Source organism: Eretmochelys imbricata, chromosome 1 (genome assembly GCF_965152235.1).
Source record: "Eretmochelys imbricata isolate rEreImb1 chromosome 1, rEreImb1.hap1, whole genome shotgun sequence".
Taxonomy (NCBI): Eukaryota; Metazoa; Chordata; order Testudines; family Cheloniidae; genus Eretmochelys; species Eretmochelys imbricata.
This window is the reverse complement of record NC_135572.1, coordinates 144165831-144177314: the sequence shown is the minus strand read 5'-3', so window position 1 is coordinate 144177314 and position 11484 is coordinate 144165831. Positions and strand designations below refer to the sequence as shown.

The 11484-nt window shown below is 46.6% G+C and overlaps 1 protein-coding gene across 10 annotated transcripts in view; it reads left to right on the top strand.

The window, feature by feature from the left end:
• The first annotated feature begins 3405 nt into the window (after window positions 1-3405).
• ACOT9 (acyl-CoA thioesterase 9) overlaps window positions 3406-11484 on the top strand; it is a 40928-nt gene continuing 32849 nt past the window's right edge. For 3 of the 10 annotated variants that reach the window (XM_077816802.1, XM_077816766.1, XM_077816756.1), the window contains exons 1-3: window positions 3412-3767; window positions 4914-5055; window positions 6585-6673. Coding sequence is in view for 6 of the 10 variants with exons in the window: in XM_077816766.1 (XP_077672892.1) it covers window positions 6634-6673 (40 nt within the window). In the remaining 4 variants the exon portion in view is untranslated. Of the gene's footprint in view, window positions 3768-4913; window positions 5056-6581; window positions 6674-11484 lie in introns of those variants that run through there. The other 7 variants (XM_077816793.1, XM_077816738.1, XM_077816730.1 and 4 more) reach the window with 5 other exon arrangements.

Genomic DNA, 11484 nt, shown 5'->3' with positions numbered 1-11484 from the left:
TATAATAAAACTGTCTACTATTCCCTAAACTGGAAATAAAAGGGGCAGCTTTTCAGGCACTGGCTTCCATTTTTGTAACCACAATTCTCTGGGGATACAACTTACATCAGTAGTGTCAGGAACCATGGAACTGAGTTTCCTCAACAAAGCCTGGGGCTAGCCAGTTTAGCCTTTAGGCAGGTTAATGAGCCCAGCTGGGCTTCAGCAAAACTGCCAGATTGTCTGGCCTGCTTGATTGGCTAAAAGGAGCCTACAGGTCTGGATTTAAGCTCAGCAGCACCAATACCAATGTGTTTTCAGCTGTTCAGTGCTTATGTCTACAGCTGTGAGTGGGCCTGGCCCCATTTTAGTATGTCCTAGCCAGCCCTCCCTCCCTCCCTCCCTGCTTGCTTCTGGCTCTGGTCACTGCATTTGACTCTTGGCTTGATTCCTATTTCTTGACTGGTTTCAGAGTAACAGCCGTGTTAGTCTGTCTTTGCAAAAACAAAAGGAGTACTTGTGGCACCTTAGAGACTAACCAATTCATTTGAGCATGAGCTTTCGTGAGCTACAGCTCACTTCATCGGATGCATACCGTGGAAACTGCAGCAGACGTTATATACACACAGAGATCATGAAACAATACCTCCTCCCACCCCACTGTCCTGCTGGTAATAGCTTATCTCAAGTGATCATCAAGTTAGGCCATTTCCAGCACAAATCCAGGTTTTCTCACCCTCCACCCCCCCACACACAAACTCACTCTCCTGCTGGTAATAGCCCATCCAAAGTGACCACTCTCTTCACAATGTGTATGATAATCAAGGCGGGCCATTTCCTGCACAAATCCAGGTTCTCTCACCTCCTCACCCCCCTCCAAAAACCACACACACAAACTCACTCTCCTGCTGGTAATAGCTTATCCAAAGTGACCACTCTCCCTACAATGTGCATGATAATCAAGGTGGGCCATTTCCAGCACAAATCCAGGTTTTCTCACCCCCGCACCCCCATACACACACAAACTCACTCTCCTGCTGGTAATAGCTCATCCAAAGTGACCACTCCCCCTACAATGTGCATGGTAATCAAGGTGGGCCATGTCCAGCACAAATCCAGGCTTTCTCACCCCTCCCCCCCTTTTCCCGGGGACACACACACACAAACTCACTCTCCTGCTGGCAATAGCTCATCCAAACTGACCACTCTCCAAGTTTAAATCCAAGTTTAACCAGAACGTCTGGGGGGGGGGGTAGGAAAAAACAAGGCCTGAGTTAGGCTCCTGTACAGTACAATGAATGGGGAGACATAGGTGCCTCAGAATGCGGTCCACAAAAGCCAGCATACTAGGTGGGGAGCCATAGGTGATTCAGGGCTGGAACACCCATGGAAAAAAATTAGTGGGTGCTTAGCATCCACTGGCAGCCATTCCCTCCTGCCTGCAGGTGGCCCCACTGATCAACTTCTCCCCCTCCCTCCCAGTGCCTCCGACCCACAACAATCAGCTGTTTCGCGGTTGTGCAGGAGGCTCTTGGAGGAAGGGGGAGAAGCGGGGATGGGGCGTGCTCAGGGGAGGGGGCAGAACTGGGCAGGAAGGGGTGGGGACTTGGGAGAAAGTGTGAGGTGGGGCGGGGGCTGAGATGGCGTGAGGGCAGGAACAGGTGGGGGCAGAGGCTTGGGGTTGAGCACCTCCTGGACCCAGCGGAAGCCAGTACCTATGCGGGGAGCTGCCTAAGATAGCCAATGGAAGATGCTGAGAGGCTAAGCCCTGCCCTATCTTGGAGATAGGCACTCACTGGGCTGCAGAGAGGCACCTAGTTCTGCTTAGCAATCCATGAACGGAACCCACCACATGAAGGCAGGCTGCTTAGGCGTTTTTGTGGGAAAGAGTTAGGCAGCTGTCTTGCTTCACACAGAATGACCAAACATGGCTCCCACCTTGTAACTTTTAGCCCACTGTTTACAACACTTGCCTGGGATGTGAGAGACCAGGTTAAATTCTCTGCTATCTGGTAGAGGGAGAGAAAAGATTTGAACAGGGGTCTTCCACCTCATAGGTAGGTGTGCTAACCACTGAGCTACAGGATATTCTGATGTAGGGCTCCCTCAGTCTCTCCTGTTGAAGCTGTTCCACTGTGCCTAAATTGTTAACTAGCCATTGGGCTAGAGAAAGAGGGACTGACTCTGTAGTTGCCTGATGATTCAGGTAATCGCTTGGGTGGTGGGAGATCTTGGGTCCAGTCCCCCTATTTCACTCTGTCATTATTTATTCACAGTAGAACAGCTTGAACGGGAGACACTGAGGGCAACCCACATCAGCATTTCCCATAGCCCAGTCATAAGAGCACTCACCTGTGGTGGGGAACCTATGTTCAAACACTTTCTCCCCAGATTGCCTGAGAGGCGGGGGAGGGGAATTGAACCTGGGTCTCCCACATCCTGAGTGCTCTACCCACTGGATTAAAAATATAAAGTAGGTACTACCATCTCCTTCTCTGAGTAGACCCTGAATGGAACCCAATCCAGTAGGCAAACTCAGAGACTGCCTTCTAGATTAGGCCCTGCACATGATATAGGTGGTCAAACGCCTGTCTTCTCCTGGTTTGTGATTTGCTCTGGGTCTTAATAAGCAGAAGATAAGTGTTTGGACATCTAGAGGAAGGAGGCAGTGTGGATGCTCAGAGGCAGAAACTTAGGCACTGAGAAAGCTTTTATCCTGACAACTTAGGCTATGTGTTTAGGCACGTACAGGGTTTGGGGAAGTTGTGTGGCTAGCAGTGGAGCCAAAACTGGGTGCCGAAGTTTTGGGCTATTTCTCAACAGGAAGGTTTGGCCACCTTGAAGAAAACACAATTTACAGAGAACCCAGGATAGACGGAAGCTAATAATTGATTCAAAACACTTATGGACGTGCAGCCATGCACAGGCACACACAGAATCTGCACTAACCAGTCAGGATTTCTGGCTCGCTCCCCACCTCTTGTTTGTCATGAGGGGCCATATGTTTTCACACCTGGCACCCACCTCTGTACAGCTACATTGTACTCATGACTGGGGGACAGATCCATTGATGGCTATTAGCCAAAAGGTGGCTAGAGCCGTAACCCTTCGCTCTGGGCATCCCTAAACTTCCAACTGCTGGAAGGGGGGAGTGGACAACAGCAGACGGATGGCTTGATAATTGCCCTTGTTCTGTTCATGCCCTCTGAAGCACCAGCGGCTGCTAGACACCATACTAGGCTAGATGGACCATTGGTCTGACTCAGTATGGCCCTTCTTCCTTTGTTGCTCGCCCCCGATGAGCTGGTTTTTAAGTGCGTGCTGAGGAACGGAGGGAGGGGAACAAACAAAAGAGCAGGAAGGAGGAGGCTGCAGGGCTCACTGGGGGCAGGCTCCCTTTGTCGCGAGCCGGGTTAACAAGGACACCAAGGCAGCGTAGGGCGAGCTGGGGGGAGGACGCAGGTGCCAGCCTGGGCAGGGCCTTCCAGGCACAGGAGCGGAGCCTGAGGGGCACGCGCCGGGGAACCGGCGGCCAGCGCCCGCCCGCGCGCACGACGCCGCCAGCAACGGGGGACCCGAGGCCAGGGCACAGCGCGGGGCGGGGCGGAAGGAACCACCTCGGCACCCCGGAGCGGGAGGGGGGCAGACGGAAGGAACCATAAACAGACAAAAGGATTCGGCGGCTCTCTGCGCCGGGGGCGCCGCGGCGCGTCTATGGTGCTGGAGGACTGAGGGCTCGCCCCGGAGCGGCGGTTGTTGGCGCTCGGCGGCAGGATGCTGGCCCGCGGGTGAGGGCCCGGAGCCGGGCCGGGGCCGGGGGGAGGACGAGCTGCTCCAGGGCCACAGGCCGCTCCCCCCGCCCCGGGGCTCGGCAGGGGGCCGAGCGCGGTTTCTCCTGGGCGCCCGGGGCCGGGCAGCGGAGCCCCCCAGGGAGCGGCCGCCGCTCTCTGGCCCCTGGGTGCCCGTAGGGAGCCCCCGGGCTGCCGCTCTGTTGCGCGGGGGGCACCCGCGGCCCGTTGGCGGCGCTGGCGCCGGAGGCCCCCGGAGCCCGAGGGCCGGAGCCGGGTAACGGGGCTGCAGAGGGAGCCGCCTCAGCCGGCGCTCGGGCACAGTTCGGGGGCGCTCCTGCGCCCGCCTGGTTGTGTTGTGCCGCGTCCCTGTGGGGGGGGCGGTCCCTGGTCTCCGGTCCCCGGGCCACGCTGCTTCATGTGAAAAAATGAAAAAGTAAATTTTATCCTCCCCCTCCCCCCACTTGTAAATTCCGGATGCAACATTATCGTCGGCTCCGCTGACGTTTGTGCTGCACGGATCGGCTGTCAACATCCCAGCGATGCGCTAGCGAGCTTTACTCTGTAGCTCTCGTGTAAAGGGGCACGACCCGGTTCAACTACACAGACCTGATTCTTGCACGGTGATTCGGCCGCATTTTACAGATCGCTACACTGTGTACGAGGCAGTGAAGAATCGGGCTACATAGATATTAAACTAGCTGCTTTACAAATAATTCATTAAATAATTGAACTTCAAAAATGCATTTTTTTGCATTAATGCTAGTTGCTTTTTTATTATTATTTCACTCATCTTAGATCATGAAAATTGAAGAGTTGTACTGTCGTTTCCAGTATTTGACTTAATTTTGCAGTTCTGGACTATCTTAAAGCTGTACTCCTTCAGTTGAAAAACACTGTAGAGGAATGTTTAAATCCAAGCAAGCTGTTTTACTTGAAATGCAAACAAACCAAACAGGCAGATTTTGAATCCTTTTCTAGTAATGCTTGGGGCTAAATTCTGCCCGAATTTGTACCCTGTTCAACTCTAGTGATGCCAATGGGCTGAGCCTGTACATAGCGTCAGTGAGGCCAGAATATGGTCTTAAATGTTATAACATTTTTTTCCTCCTAAAATACTTGCCATTGTACTTTAAAATCCTGTAGAAATGTGAACTGAGTTAAGCAACAGATCACCTGTGGGCTGTGCTGAAAGAAGTGTCTGTTGGAGTCAGAGGCTGTTTCTGCAGTAGGGGATGTTAAAAGAAAGTTTCCACCATTACCACTGGGGCAATTCTTAGTGCAGATGAGATTTAGTGCAGTGGTCCCCAAACCTTTTATATCTCACCCCCCCCTTACCCATGTCCATGCCCCCCTGGGACCCATGGTCAGGAGCTGGGGCCACGGTTGTGGCCAGCGGCTGAGGCTGGGGCTGGAGCTGCGGCCTGGCCGGGAGCCAGGGGCAACAACTGGGGTGGGTCTGGGGCTGGGAGCGGGGCCAGGTGTGGAACTAGGCCTGGCTGCGGTCGGGGGCCAGGGCTGGGAGTGGAGCCACGGTCGAGGTGTGAGGCTGTGGGTGGGGCCATGGCCGGGACTGGGAGGGGAGCTGCAGCTGGGCCATGGTTGGGGCAGTGGCAGGGTGCAGAGCCGCAGCCAGGACCCAGAGCCGCAGGTGGGGTTGGGCCGGAGAAGAGCTGGGGGCAGAGTGGAGCTGGGTGGTGCTCCCTCCCTGCCTCCCATGGGGGCTGGCCCAGGCTCCTAACTTCAATTGATTTCAGTGTTGAGCATCCACCGTAATGTTAAGCAACTTGCAGTCTGTGAGACTGTGACCTGAAATGACATAGCTTTTTCACTAGGAATATCAGTAAGCCTCCTTTGTTGTTTATTTTACTTTTCCAAATTAAAACTAGAGTATTACTGCAATACAACAAAACTTTTTATTTCAGTGAATTTTACTTTTCCCTATTAATGTTACAGTAAATGATTTAAACCTGGGATTTGCAACCTTTGGCCCGTGGCCCACCAGGGGTAAGCCCTGTAGCGGGCTTGGCCGGTTTGTTTACCTGCCACATCTGTAGGTTCAGCTGATCGCAGCTCCCACTGGCCACGGTTCGCTGCTCCAGGCCAATGGGGGCTGCGGGAAGCGGCAGCCAGCACATCTCTTGGCCCATGCTGGCTGCTGGTAAGTCCCCGGCCCGCCAGGGGACTTACCGTGGTGGGCCGTGTGCCAAGGGTTGCCGATCCCTGATTTAAACTCATGTTCACATCTGTAAAAATATTAGGTATGTCCAAGAATCCCAAAATGATTTAGAAGTGTTGCTATACTTGTTTTACAAATGGATAAATTGAGGCCCAGAGACATTAAGGCCCAGATCCACAAAGGTATGTAGGATCCTAATTTCCAACTGCAGTCTCTGCCAGCCAAGCCCCTTTAAGGTGCCTCAGATTGGGAACCTAAACTCATGAGGCACTTCTGAAAATCTTGGCTACTGTTTATGTGCTTCATTGGCAGCTTCTTCCAAACAATGTTATGAAAAATTCAACAGTTCTTTTTGTGGAGAAACAACATACATGATTTGGCTTTACTTCTTTTCCCCTTTCTCAAAATATTTTTACCATACAAGTAATGCAAACTTGGTCTCTTTTACTAATTCTCTGCAAATGCCAATTTGCCATTTAGCCAACTCCATCCATAATATGTTTAAACTATTGCATTGCTTTTGAAAAAAAATTCTATGAAAATGATGAAATGAGTCTCTGAAGTAGTGTGTACGTTTCTCATTTGTTTTCACTGCAGTAATTTTGAATGATGCTTAATTCTTTTCATGTCTACAGATGGTGTACTGTGAGGAAGGCTCCTTCTCTTCTGGCTAGGGCACTGACATCCATGACTAATGGTTTCCAGTCTCCTCCAGACATGTCTGAAGGTAATATAACTGGTTGAATTTTGGAAGATCATGTCATTAAAGGGTTTTATTCTTTCCTTTATACTGTTGAAAAGCACTGTCCTTATCAGTTACTAAGCTTAACTAGTTTAACGCTTTAATCATAAAATGTTAGGACAGTATATTACCACCTTAATCAAGCATAAAGCATAAGTAAAGTAGATAGAGCAGGATAATGTAATGATAATGTTTGCCTACCTATACTCCAGGACTAGGTGTTTCTGGCATCTGGTCCAATCTGGTATAAATCCTGCATTGCTCCACCTCCCTTTGTTAAACACACATTCTTTATACCTTGTCCTGTGACATTGCATGGGCACAAATTATTTAAACTACCTAATCTGCAAACATTCCATTCTAAATATGTATTCTAATAGAGTTTTAGCAGAATAAATAAAAAAGTAACGGGTACCTCCTTAGCTATCTTTTATTTAACCATTGCTTTCATGTGTTCATTATTTCTTTCAACTGTTGTTTTATTGTTACTTATCTGTTTCTTATGGCTTTGGGGTTGCTGACTAGTTCTGTTCAGTCAGTATTTATCCTCCCCTAATCTGACTTGCTTGTATCTATCTAGAAAAATGATACATTGTCTGTTTCACTTTGCCCAGTTATCTACACAGACCAAGAATCCACTGTAGATAGGATGCAAACCAACTTTCTGATGTCTTTTCAACCTTTGAAAGCTATGTCAACAACACACAGAGAAAGCAGAAAAGTTCCCTTTTTACATATCTACTTCTCTAACATTAAATACAGTATTAAATACAGTTCATTGTACTTTTCTTTCTAATACTCACATGCAGCTCCCATTAAGGAGAGACATGGATGTATTGTAAAGATAATATATCCCTTAGTGTAGTTCATATTATTTAAGACATGGTTTCTGAAAGCTTCTTTTATGTAAAATTCTTGCACATGTGTTGAGCTAATGATAAAGCTGTGTGAATGCAGCATACGGGTTCAGGGTATCAGTGTGGTCCTTTTTTCCTGGAAAACCAGAAAGCTCATGTCTCCTTTTTGGGAAGGTACCTTTCCTTTTTCTCTGACGATGCCTTCTAGATGGAGAGTAACTGTAGGATGGGGACATATGGATCGTAGGGGAGGATGGGCAAGAAGAGGACAAAGTGAGGAATAGAACTGAAATATCCTCCAAAAAAGCTGTGAGTTTTTATACATAAGAAATTATACAGTATATGAAAATCCTTTAATCAGATCAGAACCATGGATTATGAAAATGTACGTCAGTATTATTTTATATTAAAATACTGTTTTTAATCAGACTTATAATAATAAAATATGAAACATGAAGCATTAATGTTTTAATTTTAATACTAAAGTAAATGCAAATAATAATTACGATTAGGCAGCCCAAAAAGGAATTTAAAAAGCAACTAGCAAAAAGACACAAAAACTAACAGCAATTTTTTTTACGTACATCGGAATCAGGAAGCCTGCCAAACAATCAGTGGGGCCACTGGATGATTGAGGTGCTGAAGGAGCACTCAAGTAATACAAGGCCATTGTGGAGAAGCTAAAGACTTCTTTGCATCCGTCTTCACTGCAAAGAATATGAGGGAGATTACCAAATCCCAGCCATTCTTTTTAGATGATTTATCTGAGCAACTGTCATAGATTGAAGTGTCAGTAGAGGAGGTTTAGGAGAAAATTGATAAATTAAACTGTAATAAGTCACCAGGACCAGATGCTATTCACCTAAGTTCTGAAGGAACTGAAATATGAAACTGTAGAGCTACTAATTGTGCAATGTAACCTATCTGTTAACTCAGCCTCTGTACCAGACAACTGGAGGATAGCTAATGTAATGCTCATTTAAAAAAAAAAAAGGCTCAAGAGGCAATCCTGGCAATTACAGGCCAGTAAGCCTAACGTCAGTACCAGGAAAATTGGTTGAAACAGTAGTAAAGAACACAATTATCAGACACATAGATGAACATGATAAGTTGGCAAAGAGTCAACACAGTTTTTGTAAAGGGAAGTCATGCCTCCCCAGTCTATTAGAATTCTTTGAGCATGACAACAAGCATGTAGACAAAGGTGATCTGTGGATATAGTGTACTTGGACTTTTAGAAAGCCTTTGATAAGGTCCCTCACCAGAGGCTCTTAAGCAAACTAGGCAGTCATGGGAAAAGAGGGAAAGTCCTCTCATGGCTCAGTAACTGGTTAAAAGATAGGAAACAAAGGTTAGGAATAAATAGTCAGTTTTCATGGTAGAGAGAGGTAAATGATTTTTACTGAAATATGTTCAACATATTCCTAAATGATCTGGAAAAAGGGGTAAACAGTGAGGTGGAAAAGTTTGCAGACAATACAAAATTACTCAAGATAGTTAAGTCCAAAGCTGACTGTGAAGAGTTAAAAAGGAATCTCACAAAGCTGGGTGAGTGGGCATATGTGTGATTCAAAAGCTTGTCTCTCTCACCAACAGAAGTGGTCCAATAAACGATATTACCTCACCCACCTTGGGCAAAAAAATGGCAGATGAAATTCAATGTTGATAAATCCAAAGTAACGCACACTGGAAAACATAATTCCAACTATACATATAAAAATATAGAAGATTAAGGTTGGAAGATACCTCAGGAGGTCATCTAGTTCAACCCCCTGCTCAAAGCAGGACCAACCCCAACTAAATCATCCCAGCCAGGGCTTTGTCAAGCTGGGCCTTAAAAACCTCTAAGGATGGAGATTCCACCTAGGTAACCCATTCCAGTGCTTTACCACCCTCCTAGTGAAATAGTTTTTCCTGATATCCAACCTAGACCTCCCCCACTGTAACTTGAGACCATTGCTCCTTGTTCTGTCATCTGCCACCATTGAGAACAGCCGAGCTCTATCCTCTTTGGAACTCCCCTTCAGGTTGTTAAAGGCTGCTATCAAATCCCCCCTCACTCTTCCTTTCCGCAGACTAAATAAGCCCAGTTCCCTCAGCCTCTCCTCATAAGTCATGTGCCCCAGCCCTCTAATAATTTCCGTTGCCCTCTGCTGGACTCTCTCCAATTTGTCCATATCATTTCTGTAGTGGGGGGCCCAAAACTGGACGCAATACACTAGATGTGGCCTCACCAGTGCCGAATAGAGGTGAATAATCACTTCCCTCGATCTGCTGGCAATGCTCCTACTAATGCAGCCCAATATGCCGTTGGCCTTCTTGGCAAGAAGGGCACGCTGTTGACTCATATCTAGCTTCTCATCCACTGTAATCCCCAGGTCCTTTTCTTCAGAACTGCCGCTTAGCCAGGCAGTCTCCAGCCTGTAGCAGTGCATGGGATTCTTCCATCCAAAGTGCAGGACTCTGCGCTTGTCCTTGTTGAACCTCATCAGATTTCTTTTGGCCCAATCCTCCAATTTGTCTAGGAGTCTTAATTAGCTGTTTGACTCCAAGATCTTTTGCTTGAGTGCTTTGTGGCTAGTTCTCTGAAAGGATCTGCTCAATGTGCAGCAGCAGTCAAAAAAGCTAACAATATTAGGAACCGTTAGGAAAGAGAAAGGTGATAAGAAAATATCGTAATGCCACTATATAAATCAATGGGATGCCCACACCTTGAACACTGTGTGCAGTTCTGGTTGCTCCATCTAAAAAAGACACGTTAGAATTGGGAAAAATACAGAACAAAAATGATTAAGGATTAAGCTTCCATATGGAGAGAGATTAAAAAGACTGGGTCTGTTCAGTTTAGAAAAGAGACAACTAAAGGGGGATATGATGGAGATCTATAAAATCATGAATGGTGTGGAGAAAGTGAATAAGGAAGTGTTATTACCCCTTCACATAACGAGAATCCAGGGTCACCCAATGAAATCAATAGCAGTTTTAAAATAAACAAAAGGAAATATGTCTTCACACAATGCACAGTCAACCCATTGAATTTATTTCTAGTGGATATGGTGAAGGCCAAAAGTATAACTGGATTAGAAAAAGAATTAGATACGCTCAAGGAGGATAGATCCACCAGTGGTTATTAGCCAAGATGGTTAGGGACACAACCCCATGCTCTGGTGTCCGTAAACCTCTGATTGCCAGAAGCTGGGAGTGGACAACAGGGGATGGATCACTTGATACATTGCCCAGTTCCCTTCATGCCCTCTGAAGCATCTGGTATTGGTCATTGTTGGAAGAGACAGGGTACTGGGCCAGATGGATCATTGGTCTGACCCAGTATGGCCATTCTTATTTTTTAACATGTACATTAAAATAGAACAAAGAGCCTGAAATGAGACACAAATAATTCCTCTGAGATTCTGCTCGTGTCTGATACTATCTAATCCTTCAGTCATTCTTTAAATAGAAACTCTCATTTGTACTAATGACTCCGTTATTTATTGTGAGTTACTGAATGTTGGAGATTTGTGTTAGTAAATGAGCAAACATAATTGAGGGGTGGGGAGGAGGGAAAGAAAAGCAAGGATACTGCATGTTGTATTTAATGCAAATTGTACTTTGTTCATTTATTGTGATTATAATTTTAGATTTAGCTATAACAGTACCAGCTAGTAATACAGTACATTTTTGTAAAAGCTTCTAGGGGCACTCTGTTATTGTTGGTTTACTGAAAAATGGGGAGCAATTGATGGTTTGTATATTATAACACTTACTGCTTAGTGAAGTTCTACTCTCAACCTGTAACTTTATTTGCTTGTAAAAACACCATGCAGACTTCCGTTGCTACCTCTAAATAACTTGTCCTTCTTTCATTCCCATTCGCTATATTAATCTATTTTTCCATGCTGTTTCCTAAGTGCTGAATGCTCACCCCAACTTGTTTTTCCC